This window comes from Apiospora marii (assembly GCF_038362585.1).
Source record: "Apiospora marii strain CBS 49790 chromosome Unknown utg000015l_segment0_segment0, whole genome shotgun sequence".
Classification (NCBI taxonomy): Eukaryota; Fungi; Ascomycota; class Sordariomycetes; order Amphisphaeriales; family Apiosporaceae; genus Apiospora; species Apiospora marii.
The window spans coordinates 152513-174294 of NW_027117386.1; the positions used below are offsets into that span (position 1 = coordinate 152513).

Here is a 21782-nt window from a genome sequence, read left to right on the forward strand (position 1 = left end):
TCCTCCTCTATCCTTATCCAACTCTCACAGCACCAGCCCATCCCTTCCAACACCTTTCAACATGAAGATGCAATTCGCCTTCGTCGCCGCCCTCGTGGCCATCGTTGCCGCCGCTCCGGCCACCACCCGTGAGTGCACCCAACACGCACCCAACCTTCACTCCCTATTTTATTGACACAGATATCCCCTCTAGCTGCCAACCCCATGGCTGTCGAGGCCCGCCAGTGCGTTCCCGAAGGCGGCCGCTGCAACGCCCACAGCCAGTGCTGCTCCGACAACTGCCGCTTCGGCGACTTGCCCAACCAGTCCACCTGCCGCCCCCCTCTGGGCAGCCCCAACGACAAGATCTAGGGTACAAGCTTGGGAAAGGCATGACACGATCGACATGATGATAACGATGGCAGATGAGGGGGGTATATGACAATTCGTGGTGGACTGCAGGATGATGAAGGATATGTGCGACAGTCAATACAACATGAGTTTATATACAAACCACGGTTCCATGGAATAATATGATGAGTGTTGTTGAAATGAACGCGTGTCGTAACTGACTATGCCCCCTAATTATTCCACTGATATTACCGTTGACCACACTCAATCTGTCCAGCCGCTGGAACATTGGCTAATGTATGAGGTTCGGTTCTCACATTGACTTGCTGAGTTCTGCGGCTGTGTCCAGCATAGCCTGAGAGAGGAATCGGAACTCGGCCACGTGACGGCCACTCCATGTACAAACCAATGGTATGGGTTGATGAACGGGACTATGGCGGTAATTGCCCTCTGACATCTTCGTCGAGTTGCTTCCATTGATTCAGCAGCCGTTCAGCGTGCGGCCACAGGAATGCATTGGCATGGCCCGGAAAAGCCAGCGTCTTGCCAACCGCGCCCGGCCGAAGCACAGGGCCCGGTTTTTAAGAAATGCCAACGACGGCGATGAGGGCTTAGGTGTATGTTGGAGGGCAACACGGTCAAATTGGCCGAAAAGCAAAGGTGGCGTATTAGGCTGCACCTGTGGAAGGGGAAGGGAGGGGCGGAATGGTGTTTACGTAGCACAACATGATTAGGCAAACAGCAAAGCTGCATATCTAATCGACATTTCAGTCTATTTGCTGTATCTTATTTCTATCCCGTGGCAGTATTCTGGTTCCTGTTTATTTAACTTGCAATATGAAGCCGAGAAGGACACGCTCAGTGAATGGAAGATAATCATGCGGTGGCAGAATTCAGACCCTTGCGTCGTTGATTTATACTTCTTCATGTGCATCGGGAGGCGCTACGGTTCTCCCGTCTACTGTGTCGTCAACTGTCCCTGAAATGGTTTCCTGGGAGGGGGTTGTTCAATTTATGACATGGCAAACAGGCTGCCTTTGATTCTCGACCAAAAGGGAGCGTAGTATTCGTTCGCTTGGTTGGGTCGACCAGGCGGGGCATTGATTAGCAATTTGAGCAGAAAACCCTTCGCTGTCGTTAAAAGAAGGATTGGATTGCGGGACGGGTAGCTGGCGCTTGGACGGGAGCGGGTAGGTGTGGTGCCAAACGACGCGGGAGACCGAGCACTAGAAATCCAGAGACAGACCTCAAGTGGGTCGGTTGGGCTCTGCCGGATCAAGAGGCTCCAGGGACGCGAAGGGTTGGAAAAGCAAGATACGGCTGGTTCATGCGTGCCATAGACTGGGACCACATCGTAAGGGACATTCTAGCTCATCAACATGAGCAGAGTCAACGACCCCTAATCATGTCGCTTAGCCATCATCCGTGCCTTCGATCACAAACACGTCTTCTTTCTTCTTTTTTCTTCGATTCATACCAAGGTTTCCCGGCAGAAACAAAAGACTCACATGAAATGATTGGAATCCAAGTCTTCATCAGATGGCTGAAAGATGAAACACGCACCGCTACGTTTTTGAGAAGAAAAGAATTCTGCAATGGATGTTGTGTGCAAGCGAGACCACACGCCTACAGAAGGGGCTCCAAGCGAGCCTTGGGAAGCGAATTACTAAGTATTATTAGGTCGCTTCAAATTCTCTGCCGGCTTGGCTACTGCTTGCGGCACATTCGCGTTCATCGCCGCATATTCATTCATTCACTAGCTGCCAATCGTTTGGTTGTCCAACCTCGCCAGTGCATCCAGCAGCGTCCATTTGCCAAACCTGTCCCCCCAAGTGCCGCTTTGGGGATTATGAAATGGTACCTGCCTCCCCTGTCCCCGGCCCCCCGATCCCCCTTTGGGCGCTACTTACTGGGGGCTGTTGGGCGGGGCGGCTAACGGGCGGGGGTTAACGGGAAAGGCTGCTTACAGGGTCTGCGGGATTGGATGGGGATGGAGAACCCTGTGGCCGACAAATGTTTTGCAGCAAACATGAAACAATGCTCTAGACTCGGCCAATGGACAAAATCCCCTAACTCGATGCTACGGTGTGGCTCTCTAATCCCTGGGCTTGAGTGACCAACTCGCCAGTCGTGCGACCACTACTTTTCTGCAAATGGTACACACCGGGGTTGGGCATTCACCTGCGCCTTGTTATGACGTGCAGACAGGGTCCTCCGACCCCCTGGGTGAGGGTGCCTGTCATACCTCTCTACCTTGGCGGCAGCATAGAATGTTCTTCGCAGAGAGGCTCACAGCTAGGTATCTTGAGATTGCGCGCGATAGCATGACTGGCACGACACGTGCCCAACTCCAGCTTGATGAGTCAAGGCGAACTGCCGTTTTCCTATTTATTGCGTGTCCGTTGGCCACTCCAACATTTCTTTTCAAGTCAATCATTCACAAGTCGTTCATTACCTCATTTCCATCAAGCAAGACCAAGTCCAGAGAATCATTAAGCCCACAGTTTGGTCCTAATCTGGATCAGAAGACCAGCTGAAGCACTGTCGCCTATCAGACAGTCTACCGAAAGGGGTACACACTCCAATAATCATCTTATTATTGTTTTCATTCGTTTCTGTCTCTACTGCGCCCATTATGTCTTCCATCCGTCGACTTGCGGACGCCCCTGGCGGGATCCAAGCACTTGATCTCGGACAATTCCCAATGCTGGCTCGTTACCCCGTCGCCTCTTCTCTGGCAATTTCCAGACTCTCATACTCCCCGATACCGCATTCGACCACGACAGAAACGATCACGAAATTCGTGCCGTCATCACCATCATTGGGGTCGGGGACTTCCCCGGAGGAGACACCGGCCTCTTCCGGCAGTCTCATCTTATCGGGGCATCGCTGCAGTCTTCCTGACGAGGCCATTTACGGCGATAAAGCTGTATTTATCAAGGCCTGCGACCCTGGCCGAAACAGATCTCCGCTTGACTCCCCGAAATGCGTGGTCGAACTGTATTTCGAGAACTACACCCTTCAAGCACTGGTCACGATTGCTATTCGGGAAAGAAGCTTCACCTGGCGGGTACAGAGCCTCTCCCGATTGGAAAAAGACTCATTCGCTCATGCGAGACACAACTTCGGCGCCAACGCTCCTACAGGCCAATCACACCTCAGTATCATTCCATCCTCTCCACTCGGTTTCGACCTCACAATCAGTACCGACAATGGGATGGGGTCGAACGTTGTCACCGATCCAGGAGTCCTTGATGATGAAGAATCTAGAAGAGCAAGTGACAGTTGCAAATTGCAGCTAGCTCCTGCTTCCGAATCCGTCACTACCACAAGGAACACTGCTCACTACAAAGTGGGAAGTACCAGTCCCGCCTGTCCCTGCATCAGACAGCAACATCACATTTCCTCGTTGGCCAGCCGTGTTGGGTGGGAAGGGCAAATACGTCTCTACACCCCAGGCACAATGCTCAACATTTGGGTTGACGCCAATTCATTCCCATCTCGCTATTATCTTGAACGTTCCCAACGGTCGCTAGATGAAGCAATCACTCAATGGGGAAGCGATATGCAATTAGACCTCAAACAGGTCTATAATATTGGCGAAGCCAACGTGATGGTGCAATACACGCGCGAACAGGAGGGCGGCCTGGAGGCCCTCTCATTCATGCCAGGGTCGGAGTCCGTCATCAAGTTATACCCAGCCGCCTTCCAACCGCAGAATGGCCTTTCTGCAATCCTTGCGCATGAATTGGGGCATTCGATGGGCCTCCGTCACTGGTTTGCTCTGGATCTCCGGGGAGGTGGTACTGCCAAGAATGGTGAAGTGGATCCGTCCGTTCTCTGGGGCGAGGACAACTCGAGATCGATAATGAACTATCCAAAATGCTCTGACGACTGGTTCACATTTCAAGTTCAGTCCTCAGATCGCGCGGAACTCAAGACTTTGTATGAGTTTCAGGGAAACGAGTATGGTGGGATGCCAGTCGTCAGATATCATCCACCAACACTCGATCAGTCGTGGAGTCACAAGAACCGGCGATACAGGAACCGAGCCAGTCAAGCCCTGGCGCCTCGAAAGCGAAGACAAGTCAGAGGAAGAGACCTTATTGCTTGTTCAATTGCTTGGCTATTGCTCATGTTTGTCGCTGTGGGCCCAACAAGCATCACACTGTCGGAGACCCAGGACGTATCTGCCACAGGCTACTCTGTGGCCGGTCGGTTTCTTTCCATCGTCATTGCAGGGGGACAACTCGCGGGGCCTGCATCCTTTTTGATCCCCCTTACCTTCTCACTTGGTCCTTCCGTCACGGCTGTTTCCTCCCGTCTCCCCTCGCTGACATTGTGCCACCCGAGGCCTCGGACCTCCCGTTGTGAGTGAAGGTGGGCTTTTAGTGTCGACGTACCGGCCGGGGTGACATGTACGGATAATTCGCTCGACATCATTTCCCTTCTATGCGCGCAGCGCGCTGTGGTCAGCTGGTCTGAGTCACTTGATAATACGGGTTTGGGCGAGGAATGAGGCAAAGACGTTGCAGTAATAGGTATAAAGGCTACTTGAGATACCCAGATTGTATAGAGATAGATCTTATCAACGGAGCCGTTTCAGAGGGGCGGACTAGACGGCATGTACCGTGTATTCCCATTCACAGGTGGATAGGAAGTACATCAGGGTAAAATGTTTTACGTACATGTAGACTTCATTGTTAATTGGTAACGCAAACAACGTTGGCGCCATGTTACTAGGAAATGTAGTAGTTCGACTTGACCTCCTATACCGAGTGGAGTCTAGAGGTGCTTGGGTAGGTGGGGTGAGCTTCACATCCCAAATTAGAACCAAGCGCGCTGTAGTCGTTATCGTTATCAGCCGCGGGGGCGCGCCAAAAGTCTGGATGTGGGGCCTTCCCTGTATTGAATTCTTAGGTGTCCTTAACATTGAACCATTCAACCGGGCTGGCATCTTGTCATCCGCGATCCGCAATCGCTCTCTCTTGCAACGAATCGAGGACCCCTTCATTCCCTCCTCCAAACAACCGTACCTTTGCTGAAAGGTTCCATCATTCTTCTGATATTTCGGCGCTGTAATTTCTTGTTTCAACGGCACGAGCTCCCTACCGCAAATCCGCCAAAACGTCGAGATCAACCCTACACACTCCACTTGACCAAGTCGAGCCACTACCCTTGCACTCACTGTATCGCAACAGCCTTGCCCGACAAACAAACAAAAACACACCTTGATAAAAGACACACACACGCCCACCGACACGATGGCCGCGACCGAAGAGTACTTCGACCTGCTCCCGCTGGACCTGGACCCGCAGACCAAGGCCGTCCTGGCCCCCGCCAACGCCTCCAAGGCCCTGCAGGCCGAGCTGGCCGCCCTCAACAACCTGCACCGCAGCATCCTCTCGCTCGAGGTGAGCCCGCAGATCCCCCCGCCGCCGATCCCCGTGAACCCGAAGCGGAGCGCCCAGATCACCAAGCTCAAAGACAGCGGCAACGACCTGTACCGCAAGGGCAAGCACGCCGAGGCCGTGAAAATGTACCAGCTGGGCATCGCCATGGCGCTGGGCCGCCCCCTGTGGGAGCCGCAGGGCCTCGTCAGAGAGGAGGTCTCGCAGCTGTTCGCGAACCGGGCGCAGGCGCACATGGCGCTGCAGAGCTGGGCCGAGGGCGCCGTCGACGCCGAGGCCTCGGTCGAGGCCAAGCGCGCCGGCAACGCCAAGGCCTGGTGGCGGCGCGGCAAGTGCCTGCTCGAGATGGGCCGGCTCGACGAGGCCCACGAGTGGGTCGGCCACGGGCTCGAGATGGAGGGCGAGGAGCAGGAGCTGCTCGCGCTGCAGCAGGACATCGCCGCCCGGCTCGACAAGAAGAACAAGCAGGAGGAGGCGGCCAAGGTCGCTGGCGAGAAGGCTTGAGGAGGAAGAGGATGTTGAGAACCAGTTACACCATAACGAGAAAACAAGACCACATTGGAAGCAGTCTTGCCAAGATGGAAGGGAAGAAAGGCAGGGGAAAGCCGCGATCAGAGGACGGTGATGGTCAAGAACACGGAAACGGGTTTAGAGAGTGTGCGTCCTGTCCTGTCTACAGATTTGATATACCGGCGCACTCCTCGGCTTTGTTGCCCCCGAAGCTTCTGCTCATCCGAGAGAGAGAAAGACAAGAGATAGGAGAAACCCCAAACCAGCTAATGAACCACCACTTTTGGCTTTGGTACACAGGGCCATGTTCGATTATAGGGAGAGGTGGTTTTAATGGCTGCTACTGAAACAGCAGCCTCACGGCGTTCCGGATTCACCTGGATATCATCATATTTCGCAGCCCTGGTGCATTGAATTCAACTCTTTCATACACATCTTGCTTGATCTGGTCCTTGCATTTGTCCAAACTTGTCGTCGGGGACGTGTATGTACTTCTGAGAGGAGCCTGGCTTGAACGTGAACATATGCATATGAAAGTCGCAAGCCAGCCCTAATATGTGATGATCGTATGTACGAAAGATGTTTGTTTACCCTCTCCGCGAATATCATGATGGTGGCCGTCGTGATGTGGTGCCGATGATAATCGCAAAGCCGTTGGTGGAGCGGGCTCTCCCAGTCGAGGACCCATCGCCATCGGCCAGGCAAACGATGGAGTTTACACGTCTGTGGTAGAGCCCGCCAACCGCGCCGCTCTCGTCGGCCCCGTATTGCGCCCCGTCGGTCCCACCCAATATTCCCTTCTGCCCCTTTCGTTTTCTCTCCGACCCGACCGAGATGCTCGTTCGTATGGGCGACCGTTTTACAAACTCCATCTTCATGATCCCAGTCAGCACTCACTAGCTCAATACTTCATTACGACCGGGCCGCAATCGTCAGCAAGTATGTACCGTGAATAATGACCGTCTGCTTTGCCCTGGATCAGTCATCCTCATCACTAGCGGCAACAAGCACTGCTCCCGACAGGGTAATCACGAGGCAAGACATTATTCAGTTTAGATATGTACAAGGACCCAAGAGTTCAGTCAAATATATGCCGGAAATTGTATTTGTAGAGTACAGGCTGAGTCCTTTCTTTGTGCTGCAGGGAGGACGGTATTCCCGAACTTGCAGTAACCGCAACTGAGACCTCTGATGCAGACCGCAATAAAGGTCACCAAGCCGTTTGAATACTATTGGCTGGCCCGTTCGTCAATCCGCCCATCTACCGAGACCCGTTGTTAGGCCTCGACCCCACGACAGTCATCATTATGGTGGGCCCATCCTCTCTTCGCAACACTGACTCGGGCGTATGTGGAACTCGGCATGGCAAGCTGAACATGCTCATTTGTTGCCCGGGTCGAACTCGGCCAGCTTCACCGTGCCGCTTCCAACCTCGAGATATGCCGATTGGTGTCGAGGGCCATGAGCCTTGCCGGCAATATCGCGAACCGGGGCCTGGCGAGACGAATAGATGGAGATCATCGTCCAGCCGGCTACGCGTCGTTGTCGTCATTCCTTTCTTCCTCTTCCTCCTGGGTTCGCAGGGTCTCTCTCTCTCTCCTCTCTCTCCTTCTCTCTCACGCTCCATGCCCATGTCATGCTAGGTATCAAACGCCGTTGTGGAACTAAAGAAAAAAAAGCAAAAAGCCAACTTAAGAGGGTAAAAACAAAACAAGTGATGCAAGGTTCCCCTCCCAAACTTTCGTGCAGCTCTTGTCGCGCACACAAACATGGTGATTTGCGGACGTGACAGCGAGCGTCGTCCTTCCCCAAACGCCCGAGCTTAAGATCATGTTATCTTCTCGAGGGCGGGGCCGGCATGGTTGCGCAGCCCGTTCTTAATTCTCATACACAGACAAACCGATATGGTCGTATCGGGCGCCCCCGCTTCAATATATATGTCGCACATTTCTCCTCGGGCGGTCTCTTTCCTCTAAGCCTTGGTCTCAACCTGGCCGGCCGTCTTCTCGTTCATGACGCCCGACTTGGTGGGACGACGAGGCCGCATGACGGCGTCTTGGCTGGACATGCGACGGTCGAGGGCGCGCTCGAGCTTGGCTCCGAGGGCCAGCTTGGACATGTTGGCCGTCTTCTCTTCCGAGAGCTCAACGCGCTGCTGCGAGAGGGCCTTGTTCTCCATGCGGTCGAGGCCCGTCCCGATCTCCTGGATCTCGGCCTGGGCGCTGTCTGTCGTCTGCATCGTCGCGGCGACCGAGGGGGCCTGCATGCTGTACTGGCTGAAGCGAACCGAGGTCCGGGGTGTCGAGTTGACCTGTTTCGACATAAGGAAAAGAGGCGAGGTTAGCCGGGCAGTCTTTTCCAACTTGTTCGTTTCTTCTGGCAGGTAGAGAGCCAAGCTGCTGCGGTGTGGATGATTTTTACGAGATGTAGGTATAGGTAGTCAAGGGGAGTATATGACGCAGAGGTGGTAGTAGGGTAAGAATGGATGATGAGAAGGACAAGATATGACCTGATCAACAGTTGGAGGGAAGGCTAGGGTAGTAGTAGTATGCAGAGGAAGTTGTGCGTATTTGGGCAGTTTCGGATGGGATGGGATGGGAACGGGGAGACTAAACAAGTGTGTTATTGAGTCAGAATCCATAACATACCGACGGCGCCATGATGGGGCGAGAGGACTCGAGAGAGGTAGGCATTTTCGGATGGGTTTTGCTGGTGGGTATTGTGCGTGAAGTAGTGGTACTGGGCAGCAGTACTGTACTGGGAGACTGGCTGGTGACTTGGTGACGACGGGTGCTGGGTCGGTATCAAGTATGCTGTCACAAAGGTGGGAATCGAGGATAATAAACTTCCTGGTGTCTTAAAGCGGGCACGAGTACTTGACGTTGCAGTAGCGCCGGATCGCGTCGTTCTCCTGCTCGGTAACTGGTAGCGAAGGGAAGTCGAAGGGCGAAGGGTGATGCGAATCGAATGTGCGGAAGGGCGCGCGGGCGATGAAGACGGAAGTTGCTGGCTTTGGCTTGCTGCTGTTGCGGGCAAGGCAGATAGATGGCAGGACGGCTAGACGGGGGGGGGGAGGAGGGGAGGGCAGTGGACCTGATTGTGGACAAACGGGGGACAGTCACAGTGGCAACAGAGAGAGAGGAGAACGAGACGAGCGAAAGAGAGATCAGGTTGCAGGGTGTGTCCGGGAGCGTGATCGTGTCCAGTATTTCCCTGGCTATAGCGCTGGTAGCGTCGGGTTTGATGTGGGTTGGGTCGTCTGTGCCAGCTCCCTTCAATTATCAGGGAATGGGGTTCTTTTGTTTGGGTGTGTTTCCTTTGGACCGCTGTTGGGTTGGGTTCCCCGACCACCGAGAGATCAGCGCGTGCTTTCTACCACGGCGGAGATCGAGCAGAATGCAACGTGCGCGTATGCGTATGCAGGTCAGCAACGTGGTTGACAGAAAACAGGTCGACGACAATCAGCGAATAATTTTCGTTGGGCGAAGGGGGGGAAGAGTGGCAGGTGGGAAAAAAAGGGAAACGAAGAGATGGGCAGGCCTAGTCGGGCGACTGAGTTCGACGATCCTCATTGGGGAGCAAGGGTTCGTTTAGGGAGTAGTAGGGAATAACCACCATTAGTACATGCAACTGCTGCTGCATGAAGGGAACTAGGGGAATAATAGGGCAGCTTTACGCCTTCCAATCAATGCTAGGCGGTACCTACAGTGCCTAGTGGGCTGGCTGGCTAGGGCGTTTTCGGTGTATTTTTGCACGCCTGCTTAGTACTTAGTCTGCTCCCTACGGGGCGGGCACCTTCCTCTCCTGCCCACTGCCTTACTGCCTCCAGTCAGTTGAGGAGGACCAAAGGACCTTCGCTTTTGGGACTTCATCAGACATCAAAGCGTCGCGATTTCAATTTGATCATGCGATCCTTCTCGACTCCTCCAGCCTCTCCTCCTCTTCTCGGAGAGAATTTTCAATGGATGCTTCGGATCTATCTCAGAGAACGTATCCATTGCAATCCGCCGAGGTTGCTGATTTTGTGTGATTTTTCATTTGTTTACTTCTTTCTTTTCCCGTTTTTGAATCCACTGGCGGTTTCGCATGTGCAGTCAAGTATGCGCAAAAGATGCGACTACTCCAAGACTGTGCCGTCCCCCCCCCCCCAAAAACCCCTAACGCATCTTTCTTTTATCGCAGCAGCTGATGCAGCTTGGCAACAACAGCAGCAGCAGCATTTCATGTATGTACAGGTACGCAAGTGATCGCCACTTGCACTGATAGGAGAACGGATGCGCGCACTGGGAATGGGGAAGGATTGGCTAGTTAGCAGGAGCCCACTGGCAAATCTGAGGACGACAAAGACGACAGTATGCACTGTACGGTAGAAGCAGGAGGACCCAGCCGTAGAACTTGAGAACCTCGCAGTCTCCTGAAAAAGGAGGACCTGGGGCCAAATTTGTCATTGGGCCACCGACGTCTCCTCTTCTCTTCCTCTCCCCCGCCCTCGAATAAGCGAGTTCGAATTCCTAGTTAGTCCAGACAGAAGTCCAGATCTCTCTCCTCCATGCACTTACAGATGCCCATCTCCCCTACCAGACTCGTCAGACCACACACCATGGGCCCCGGGCCAAAAGGGTGGGTTGCTGCAATCTACCTGCTTCTCTTCCTGCCTCCTCCTCATCGCTCTGTCCGGTAGTGGATGGGGTTGGTAACTCGCAAGACCTGTTTGAGCTTGGAGCTTGACTTTATTAATAGTAGCCCGCCGCCATAGCATGGAAGGCCACGCCCGCCCGAAATTTGAGTTAAAACGGCGTCATCTCCTTTTGAGCAGGCGTTCACGACGTTTAATTGGATTCATCGGAAATCATTTCGTTGTTCGCCGTACCTGTACCTGTACCTGTGCTAGTACCTGAGCTTTTTGCCGCCTGTTGCCTCTTTGACTGCTATCTAGTCCTGAATGCAGCTAGAGTAGAAATATTGCGAGCTGGGGTCTTGCCTGTTAGGTACCGCACAATACGGCGCCGAGAGAGAAATGTTGCTGCAACAATACTTTTTTTTTTTTTTTTTTCGTTCTTTCTTCCGTCCATGCATGGCCATGGAAGGTCCCAGCTCCAGCAGCCTACTCCACTGTTCGCTTGCTTTAGCGTGGGATTTGCCATGTGGTCTGACGGGATTCCCACCTTTCGTCCCCTGCTTTAGTCGGGTTTTCTGTGCCTCCCCCAAAACAGTGACCGAATGACCGCTCTTCGATCGTTTTGGTGTGTGTCCCTGGTCCCCTGGCGGCCCAAATGCAACGGGCTCTAGGCTGGAATGTCGACAGTAGCGGCCATGGAACTTGTTGTTGAGATCGACGTCGCAAGCGTTTCGGACCTCACCGTAGATTGCCACGGTTCCCATTTCGTCATACTAAACAAATGGCGGCGAGCAGAAACAACCCTATGACGATAAAGAGTGGACAGAGAGGGAAGGGGGCAGGCAATGAATGCAAGTCATGGACTCGTGGCCGGCCAGGATCAACAAAGCTAGGCGCTGGCCGCGTGGCAGGGTGCTGGGAAGCTGCAGTCGTATCGACCTCGAAGTTTCCTTATTCAGTCGATGCGGCAGATAGCAAACATTGCATACAAGAATGTATGTGGAATAGTGCTGACAATCGCCAACCGCATCAGCAGATTCAGCACCTCGCAGATTCCCACCAAAAGACTGCCATGCGTTTTATCTTCTCGTCCCATCGTGGACCGCAAGTCAGGGAATGTGTAAAGGGATTGACCAATCGCCAGCTGATAAACCGATGGGGGATGTGATACGACTAGGAATAGTATCAGATCATCGAAAGGTGGTGTGTAAGACGCCACGTGAGAAAAGAAGGTTCAGTCCACGTTTCTGTTCTATTCTGGTGAAAGTTCGTCTGCCCGCCCTGAAGGATCCACGAGGGATGCACTGGCGTGGTTTTGCCGTCTCGCCATTGGCAAGCCAAGGCAAACAAACGCGCCGCTGCCAAAGTTTGAGAATGCCCATATTTGAATTGGGCCGGCTGCCGTTGTGATGGCTGCATTTGCATTTGCATTGGAATTTGCATTTGGCATTGGCATTCGCTTCAGGCGTGCAGCTGATGCTTCAATCAAACCAACCTTCGCTCCGTCACGTCAAGCGCATTCGCCGTATCGCTGCTTAATGCCACAGGCGCACCCATTGTTTATATGTGGTTCTGACGAGACGAGACGTATGATAACCTACAGATCACCAGCCAATCAAGCACCCAGTCATCATTACGATGCACACACAGCACAACACAACACAAGATGCGAATCGGCTAGCTATCGGTCGGCAAGCCTCTTTCTGACCTCTGCTAACCGAGACTGAGCCTGGACCTTGGCGGGCAGTCCATCCCACATCACAGGCCCGACCGTCGGGAAACTGCTGACTGCCCTCAACCACCGGGCTGGCTATACACATGCCATGCTCTGTCCAATTGGATGCGGCGGGTCTTGTCATGTCCGCTTTACATTTGCAGTAGTTCCTGCTTCCCGGTGCCTATCTCCGGACTTGCCTGCGACCAGCCAGTCGGAAGAGCGCCCGAGCATCGGGCAGAGTCAAGCAGTCAGGACATGAACTGATTGGCCGCCAGGGACAAGGACCCCTCACCAGCAAATCATTGCTCGGCATTTGGCGAATCAAGCAACAGGTCGCAGATACAGGACGGCCGATTGCAGCTACTGGCGCGCCCTCGTCGAGATCTGTGGACGGCAATCACCATTCTTCATGACTATAGGCAGGCAGGCACGCATACAAGCGTACAGCCGTCGTGCCTCGCCATCCACAGGGACACACAAGACATGGTTTGCGCACGCGGCAAAGAATGGACAGCACATTCACCTGCTGCTGTGCCTGGAACAACTGCAACCTGAGGTTACTTACTAACTTATCAAGTGGGAACACCAGAGCTGTGGTGGACAGCTGAAGAAAGAAAGAAGAAAAAACACATTGTGTCAGCCAAGTTTCATCGGCTGTGTGCCCCAGGTATCACGACCCCAGCTGCTCACGGGGCTGCGGCTGCGACTGCGGCTGCTGCTTCTGTTGCTGCTGTCACCACGAAGCAAAGGAACACGGCATCGTTGAAAGTCAATGTTGTTCGACGAGGAGGGACAGCAAGGTGTTTGACCTGCACATGCCCGTCGCATCCGACATTTCGGTCGGCGACACCCAGACAGGTCCATAACTCGCTTGTCCTCGTCGTCTTTCTAGTTGTCTGTGTCTATATACTAGACTCTAACCCCTGTCGCTCAGCTCCAACCATGTCGGTTACTGCAGGGGCAGGTGTGCGCTTTGGTAGGTTAAGTACTCGCTCTCTATCGATATCTCTCTCTCTGTTCCCTGCACTTGCATGCCAGACAGACGTCTCTGTTTGGTGGAACAAGTGCATCCTCGTCAGCATCTAGTGATGTGTACGGCGTGGCCCTTTCTTCTTGCCGGTCGAGGACTTGGACTTCCTCTGTGACGCGTCGTTGCCGGGCTCGAGGGACGGGGCCTTGGATATCCGGGAACTGCTGGGTACGGGCGAAGGCACGTATTCCTCCACCATGGGATAGTAGTCGCCGCCGCCACCCGTGCCGCGCCTATGTGGGTGCGAGCTTCGGGAGTGGTGAAAGCCGGACTTGCGACTGCTCTTTCCCTTCCGCTGTTCGCCGACTTGCTCAATCGGGGTGCCGGCTCTAGATGAAGACACTGTGACGTGATGTTGGTTAGCTAACCGACAGAGATTGGATCATGGGCATGTTTCGCTTCTCACAATCTCGGTTGCACTTGCTGCAGTAGCCGTGGCCGCAGGTCTGCCAGCTCTGGGGCTCCAATCCCCTGGGCGTCCAGCTACCGAAGGGGTGGTTGATCTTGCCCACGCACCAGCCCTCCTTGTTCGCGTTGTGGCCGCACCGGCAGCATGTCCAACGGTCTCCCTTCAGCTGCTTGAAGAGGCAGTTCTGGAGGGGGCATTCGCTGGATGCCAGCTGCGGCGTCGAGTAGATGGGGTTCGAGCAGGGCGTCTCGTAGCCCGTCTCCAGGTCGAACATGGCCTCGGGACAGTACAGCCATTTGACCGAGGTGTGGTGGCATGTGTGGTAGTGTGGGTGTCCGTGGCACATTTTGGTTGCGGGCGGTGGTTGGGGCGAAGCTCTGATAAGCATGGAACTTGTGCACAAGTGGGCAGCTTGCAGCCTGGCATCTTCGGAGCTTATATGGTAGAGAGGCCAGCCTGCAGTTTCTTTTGGGGCGGCCCGGCTGCCCTTGCTCTCCGGCCCAGACGTCTTTGTTGCTTTCGGTGTGATTCACCATGGGGATACCTGCCCCATGGCACTTGCAGCGGGCTGAAAATAAAATAATAATCAATCCTGGGCAGCAATGGCGAGACTGGACGGACAGTCAGGGGTCGGGGGTCGGGCTGGGTTGAGTTGGCACATTGCTTTCTCTCTCTCTCACTCTCGCGCTTTCGTACGAAATGGGAAAGCATCGGCATGTCTCTGCATATATTAAGTACTTTCTTTCCGAGCTATGGACAAGGTGCCAGAAGCAGGTTGAGCAGCGGTTCCCCGGGGTTCCCTTTGGCTGGCGGGCAGGTATGACGGCCCTGTCTTAGCTCGGTGGCTCGACGGACCTACCCGAGCCAACACAGGCGCACACACAGGCAATTAGGCGCCACGAACCATCAGGAGCGACGACGTCCTATCGAAAGGCATGTTTTAGGGTGTGCCAGGGTTCAGTCCGGCACACACCCTGTTCTGCAAGGGTAACCAACCCAGAGACGAGCCAGACAGAGGAATATGCAGTGTATCATATTGGAGAAGAGGGGGGGGGGGTTCGACATCCCGGACAGCCAAGACCCCCAGATCCAGCCAACAAGATATGCAGGTGGCGGATCGATCTGACGACGCGCATTTCCGGAAACCTGGTTTTTCGATCGCTCACGTTACGCCATCGACGCCGCATAGTCCTTGCATCGCTTAGCCAATTTAGTTTCACCCCCATTAAAGAAGAAGGGTTGCTGTCTGGCTGGGCAGTCAGAGATGATGACTGCTTGCTTCTTCCTTCTTCTTCTTTCTTTGCTTTTTTTGTTCCCCCCCCTCCATCCCCCTTCCTTGCTGTCTATCCACCCCTTCCTCCCCCCCTTCTCCTCTTTTTCACCCTGCAACCTGAATGCATCCATATCTGTAACTTGGACGGGCCTGGGGGGCTCAGGCAGTCAGGAGTGGGGTTGCATCTGAAGAACCATCCGGCACGATCCGCCCCGCCAGCTCCGGGCGACGCTACCCGCAGCGCCCCGGGGACATGCCGCCGTTTCTAGCTTCCAAATCCCACCTGCATGCCAATGCCCTCCTGGTCCAATCGGGCCCCATGGGAACGAGGCTGCTGCTGCTGCTGCCTGTCTGTCAACTCACGGTGCGTGATGCCGCTTCGCATCGGCAGTCGGCGGGATCAGTAGCAAATTACAGATGCGCTGCAAGCAAGCACGATTATGTGATCGATACATTTTCCTAATTCGTACACGTGCATGCATCTCGAAGCCATCACGCCTGGGCGGCCTATCGCAAGCGGATACGGGGAAAGCTGTGTCTCCCCAGATCCTGATCCGGTACACTTTGCGGTCCGCCTTTACCCCTTCCCTGCCCTCCCAACTCAACATGGGCGAAACACACACAAGGCTCTGCTGTCGACATCCAGCAGCCCCGTCCAGAAGCTGAACGAAGATGACGCTCTCCAGTCATGTGGCTAATTTTCACCCCGACGTCTTATTACATACGAACACGCAGGTGCCCAATCATACAGCCTTGCCACCCAAAAGAAAAGTTGCACACCAATTGCGTGCGTGCAGCTGACGGCCCTGCTTCCGAAGCCACCCTCTCTCTAGCCTCCCACCCCATTTCCACATCCTCGCCCCTCCCCCCTGCCCGTCCGTGACGCCCGACCCGCCGGCAGGCAAGCCACCGATCGTACTCTTGCATCTCCCCGCCCCCTGCTTCCTTGAGCCCTCCGTCTCTTCCTCCCCTTCCACCCTTTACCGGTTCATTCCATTCCCACTCGGTCTGCGTCGTGCGTCGTGCCTCATAACTCGACGGCGGCCTCGCACGTGTCGCAGCAGATGTGCTCGCAGCGGTACTCCTGCCGGTCAATGATCATGATGCAGCGGCACCGGCCCTGGTCGTTCCACTCCTTGCCGCACCAGCAGCAGTTCCAGTAGCCGCCCCGCTGCTCGAACGGGCAGGGGGAGAGCGGGCACTTGACGGGCTGCTGCCCCACGAACTCGGGCGGCGGCGGGTAGGCCACCGAGGTGCGCGTCACGCGCTTGCAGGGCTTGGGCGTCTTGTTGTGGTGATGATGCTTGCGTGAACTTGATGATGACGAAGAAGAAGACTTTGATGAGGATGAAGAAGAGGTTGTGGCTTCGGGGCAGTACGCTATCCGGGTCGTGACGTGCTCGCATCGGAGCGTGTAGGTCGTCTCGGTACACATGCTTGCTTGCTTACTTGATGATATGATGTGATGCGATGCGACGCGATGTGACCCCGCGGGATGCAACTCTGCTAAGATGCAACGGGTAGGGCTTGCTTGTATGTATGTGACTTGTGACTTGTTCGCTTGGCAGGTAGGCAGGCTAGGAGATAGATGCCTCGGTGAGTCGGCGATGAGGTGATGATGGATAGCAGGCTGCTGCTGCTGCTGCTATCAACTGATTACTAGTAAGGCACTACTAGAAAGGGCTTGCGAAGTTCAAGATAACGATCGCCGAAAATATGTCTTAGTAGCACTTTCTTTTCATAAACCGTTCATGAACCAAGAAGACGCGATTCTTTTTCTTCCTCATCTTCAATCTCTGGGGGTCCAAGTTGCTTTATCTATCTTCAGTTTCCTACCTACCTCCTCGATCCCAACCAAAACTGCTTTCCTCTTTCTCATTCTGTGTTTTCGTCCCCTCTCCACCTCGTTCTTTCTCGTATCTTGCGTATGCCATTTTCTTTTTCCTCTCTCCTGTAGCTATCCAAGGGGAAGGGCAGGAAACCGTCGATCGCCGATCGGATGAGGCCTTTCTGGGCACCGTTCTATTGAACGAGGCTGCCACGTTTTTGTGTCGAGCCATTTTCTCGGGTACCATGGGTTCTACCGCTACTTACGACGTGTGTGTGCGCGCGCGCGCAAGAGTCTTCCTTGTCCGATCTGCGCAGAGACATAGAAGACATTCACGCAACAAGGGAACGAATGTTGAATCGTTCGTATGGTAGGTAGCATTCCCGGCAAGGCGGCCATGTCAAATGTAGGCACCCATCCCATCCCATCCCATCGGCCCCGACGGGATGGGTCTGATCCATGGGAGATCTCCATTGCCTAACTTGCAACCACCCGCCCGCCCGCCATGCCGAGGGGGAGACAATGCCTGCCTATCGTGCGCTTCTGCGCCCCGAAGCGGTGAGGGTGGGCTTACGGGGGCAAGCCCCCTCCATGCACGCGGCCGAGGATCTATGCAGGCCAAGTGCAGAATCTCTGTACTTCCCAACGCCGCGACCTCGTACAGAGATGAGGGAGGAGGAGGGACATGAGGTAATGCTGAAGTCAAAGGCAAACTGGCAACTGGAAACTGGGAGCGAGTGGAAAGAAGGAAAAGTTCAGATGCGCCACCTCGAAGCCTGCCGGGCGGGACTATCGGAGCCTCATGGCTTTTCGGTGTCCTACCTACCCTACTGCGCCTGGCCATTCCTAAACATCGGCGACCTCTTCAGCATCGATCACCTCACGTATCGAGCATCGAATTTGAACGACTTGTTATCCTCAACGTGTTGCTGCTTTACCCCCAAAGTCTTACAAGATCTATGACACATCGGATGTGTGTGTTTGACAGAGATTTCGATGGTTCCGGTGGTTTGGGAGAGGGCTGGCTACACAGGGACAGACAAGGTGGTACAAGCTGCACGAGCGAGTGGGGGCCGGGACTTTTGCGAGAGCAGCAGGCAGAGGAAAAGAAATGAGTATCAGATTTCTGGTGTAACGCCCGCCCGCCACAAAACCCGGTTCTAGTAAAAACTCCCCAAAATAGCCGCAGCACGTAAGCCGCATCCATCCTCGTGTTTCCCATCCGACAATACCAAGAAAGATCGGCTTCCACGAATAGTAAAGAAAGAAACCTTGCCCAAAGCCACATGTTCCTAGCCGTGAAACCTAAGACCCACGCGCCCGAGATGATTCGGCGCTTCTGTGATACCCAGACCCAGATTCCCGGAACCATCTCCGTCATTATCTTCCCTCAGCTTGTCGAAAGGGGTAAACGTTGCGAGAGAGAAGAGACAAAGGTCTAGATCGTCAGGCACCATGGCCGTACGACGGATGAGACACGCCCGCATACACCGCCGCCGGAACTTTGCCGGCTGCTTCCGGCGACGACGATTCGCCAGGTGGCCATCCATGCACGACATGATCTTCAGCGTGCCTGACGATCTCTCTCTCTCCTTTGGCGTGCGCGCACATGCTTCCGTCATCCAAAGAAGCAAGATGGTGCGACCACACCTCGTGCCGTCAGCTCACCACCCAGATCGATAGCCTCGTATCCCGTTGCCCAGCCTGGCATCTTTCAGCTGCCCGGGCTGCCCGTTGACTCACCACCAACCCACCCAATATCCATATCCAGACTGCAAGTATCCTTCCATCCCTTCGTCGTCCGCCTCCGTTATTGGCGCTGGAGCCCACGATCCACGGATCGATGAGCGCCCTGCCACTCCGTCGCATGCCCAACAGCTTTCCGCTCGATCTCGTGCCAAGTCTGGCTTTCATCAGCTTCCTCTCAGCTTCTCGTTGAGCTGTTGAGCGCCGCTGCAGCCCGCCGTCCAGCCATCTCCCAACAAAAACGAAACCAGAACCAGAACCCCAACAAACAGATAACAGGAAAAGAAGAGGACGAGGTAGATAGGTGGATTATCGCACCACTACGCACCACCACCACCCTGCTGCCCCGAGTCACCCTGATCCGCCCAACACCCCAAGCAGACGGTGTGGTAGCAGAGCGTGTCGGGGACCCGGCGCATGGGGTGCGCGCACCACCGGAACGAGTTGCCCCCGCGGCGGCACCGGCAACAGACCCAGCGCCCTCCGAGCTGCTCGAGCCGGCACTGGCCGCTGCCGCAGCCCGGGGAGTAGAGGCAGCCGCCCGTGGCGCAGGGGTCGTTGTAGTCGAAGACGGTCTCGCTGCCCGCTGTGCTGGTGGTGCTGTTGTTGCTGCTGCTTGTCGTGCCGCTACTGTGACTGTGGCCGTGGCGGTTGTGGTTATTGCCAGTGGCGCTGTGGTTGATGGCTTGTCCGGTGACCGGGTCGTAGTCTTGGGGTTGGTGGTCTGGGCCGTAGAGGAGAGTCTCACAGGGGTGCTGGACCACTGTTGAAAGGGGTAGGAAGGGCGTTAGTCGGTCAATATTTGGATATCATGAGATTGGCGACCAAAAGCAAAGTCAATGAGTCCAGAGCGGTCGGTCTGCCGCCGCCCACTGGGTCAGACTGCCACGGAGAGGAAAAGTCACGGGTAAAATCGATAAGACGAGAACATACGACAGCTGAAAGAAGGGGCGGATGAGCTGAGAGGTACGAGGCATTATGAAGACACGCTTGTGCCGCTGTCGTCCCAGAAAGAAGAGATTTGCAAATAGGCAATCTGGTACGATAGCTCCTACTCATGACCTGCTAGCAGTCGTGTGCTCCGACGAGAGCTTGTAGATAAACATTGTTGTTGCATCTGGTCTTCAAACCACATTGCTGTGGTTTTTCGATTGACGTTTTGTGGCACGGTTCCTGCAGCTGAAGCCCACGTCGGTACGGTATATCGAAGAGCAGACTTTCTCCGAGATGTGCTGTGTTGAAGGGAGTCGTTAAATAAAAAGACGCAGTGTAGCAACCAGAAGTTGGATGCGACAGACAGTAGGAATGATATCATGGTGCTGAGCAGATCAAACTCCCTCTCTGCGATGATGTAATCCGGTACTCAACTGCCCCAGCCAGCCCCTTCTAGAACACCGCCCGCTACTTAGGCATGCAATGTCACCAGAACCCGACCGACTGGGTCGCCCGCCCCCAATCGAGGCGAAGTTGCAGCCGCCGCCATCTTAGCGGCGCGGCGCGGGTGCGGGTGTGCCACGGGCTCACAAACTTTGGTGTGTGCGCAATGGTCAAGCAACGTTGTTGCAGGTGAGCCTCAGATGATGGCAGGAAAAAGAAACAGCAATCTCGACTAGCGAAAAGGAGGCTTAAGCCAAGTCGCTGGTCTAGAAAACGCCCCCCATTCTTTCCTTTCTTCTGTGGTACAAACTCGGCAATGAAAATGCAACGTCACCTGGACGTATCTTTTCTCGGATGTTTCTTTGCTGAAAGGTACAGCAGTATGTAAGGGCAAAAGAAGCAACAACATTCGTCTCGGTGTATTTGTGGAGAAGAACAGAAACGCATGAGTTCAGGGGTAAGCGAGGAAAGGAAGGATTAGGTAACCTCCCGAGTTTGAAAAGAGAAAATCGACAACATACATTGCTCCTCCCCTGTCTGACTCAAGTGCGCCGCCAACGTCGAGTACGTCGCATCCGAGCAAAAGTTGTAGTGAATCGCATACTCGATGTCGCGCATGCAGGGTGGGATGTGGTGGTAGTGTAGATAGTAGTAGAAACACATGGCTATCCGACTGGCTGGCTGACCGGCTTTCCCCTCGTTTCCGAAACGCGATGGAAGGGTACGTACAGGACTGCTTACAGGCGGGGCAGGCAGCAGCAGCGATCCAGAAACCCACGTGGCAGGCAGCGCCGATCCGGGAGTCAGGCTGGGGCGCAGGTAGCAGCGACCAAGGTGGACTGATAACGGCTTGGTGCCAAGGATGTATGGAGAGGTAGTGCCTAGTGCGTGTGCGTAGGGGGTGGTACTTTCGACCTAAAGATGATACAGATTGGCGTGCGGTAAGCTGCTTCTGCTTCCCGTCGGGGGACCCAGTGTCGTTCGCTAAATGCTGTTCGTGGTGACTGATTCGGTAAGTACTACACGTAAACGTACCATAAAAGAAACAGGCGTACCGTTAGTCTGGGCCAGAAGGACAGCTACAAGCGCTCTCGTCGATAGGCAATGATACGTCAGATCATGCGATTTCCCTTCTATCACCATGCGATTACTCGAGCTGAGAGCGCAAGGTATCCAAGATATCATACGACCCAAGGTGACTCTGGCCTCGTCGAACAGCAACGCCGAGTCTCAACTGGCTGGGTGAGGTGAGGCCCGAGGAGATAGGTAGGGTTGGATGGACGCGAGCGCATATATAAAGCAGGTACGCGGCTAGGTGCGTCGCAGCAATCTGCAATATGGATGAATAGGGAAATGTCTTCGTCAAATGACACAAGGCTGCTTCTCAATATCACCGACAGAAGTGGCTATCCAGCCGATGATCGTCAACAAGGTTTGGGACTGTCCCAATAATCATCTTCTTGGGCCCTGGTCGACGCCCTTTATATAGTCAGGATCATCTTGCATCCTCGTCTTTCATCCTCCACAACCCGG

The 21782-nt window shown here is 54.6% G+C and overlaps 8 protein-coding genes across 8 annotated transcripts; 3 read left to right on the top strand and 5 right to left on the bottom strand.

Moving 5' to 3' along the window:
- Window positions 1-61: 61 nt before the first annotated feature.
- On the top strand, window positions 62-351 carry PG985_016385 (uncharacterized protein; the record flags this gene model as incomplete). The annotated part of the gene is made up of 2 exons (XM_066836151.1): window positions 62-128; window positions 194-351. 2 exons carry the CDS (start codon window positions 62-64, stop codon window positions 349-351), a joined length of 225 nt encoding a protein of 74 aa, XP_066675902.1.
- Window positions 352-2965: 2614 nt separating this feature from the next.
- Window positions 2966-4708, top strand: PG985_016386 (zincin; the record flags this gene model as incomplete). Its single annotated transcript, XM_066836152.1, has 1 exon — window positions 2966-4708. One exon carries the CDS (start codon window positions 2966-2968, stop codon window positions 4706-4708), a length of 1743 nt encoding a protein of 580 aa, XP_066675903.1.
- Window positions 4709-5594: 886 nt separating this feature from the next.
- PG985_016387 (uncharacterized protein) lies at window positions 5595-6245 on the top strand (the record flags this gene model as incomplete). Its single annotated transcript, XM_066836153.1, has 1 exon — window positions 5595-6245. One exon carries the CDS (start codon window positions 5595-5597, stop codon window positions 6243-6245), a length of 651 nt encoding a protein of 216 aa, XP_066675904.1.
- A 611-nt stretch (window positions 6246-6856) lies between these two features.
- Window positions 6857-7123, bottom strand: PG985_016388 (uncharacterized protein; the record flags this gene model as incomplete). The annotated part of the gene is made up of 1 exon (XM_066836154.1): window positions 6857-7123. The coding sequence occupies one exon, from the start codon at window positions 7121-7123 to the stop codon at window positions 6857-6859; it is 267 nt and encodes an 88-aa protein (XP_066675905.1).
- Window positions 7124-8223: 1100 nt separating this feature from the next.
- PG985_016389 (uncharacterized protein) lies at window positions 8224-8574 on the bottom strand (the record flags this gene model as incomplete). The annotated part of the gene is made up of 1 exon (XM_066836155.1): window positions 8224-8574. One exon carries the CDS (start codon window positions 8572-8574, stop codon window positions 8224-8226), a length of 351 nt encoding a protein of 116 aa, XP_066675906.1.
- A 5094-nt stretch (window positions 8575-13668) lies between these two features.
- PG985_016390 (uncharacterized protein) lies at window positions 13669-14371 on the bottom strand (the record flags this gene model as incomplete). The annotated part of the gene is made up of 2 exons (XM_066836156.1): window positions 13669-13958; window positions 14023-14371. 2 exons carry the CDS (start codon window positions 14369-14371, stop codon window positions 13669-13671), a joined length of 639 nt encoding a protein of 212 aa, XP_066675907.1.
- Window positions 14372-16325: 1954 nt separating this feature from the next.
- On the bottom strand, window positions 16326-16733 carry PG985_016391 (uncharacterized protein; the record flags this gene model as incomplete). Its single annotated transcript, XM_066836157.1, has 1 exon — window positions 16326-16733. The coding sequence occupies one exon, from the start codon at window positions 16731-16733 to the stop codon at window positions 16326-16328; it is 408 nt and encodes a 135-aa protein (XP_066675908.1).
- A 2459-nt stretch (window positions 16734-19192) lies between these two features.
- Window positions 19193-20912, bottom strand: PG985_016392 (uncharacterized protein; the record flags this gene model as incomplete). The annotated part of the gene is made up of 2 exons (XM_066836158.1): window positions 19193-19635; window positions 20771-20912. 2 exons carry the CDS (start codon window positions 20910-20912, stop codon window positions 19193-19195), a joined length of 585 nt encoding a protein of 194 aa, XP_066675909.1.
- Window positions 20913-21782: the final 870 nt, after the last annotated feature.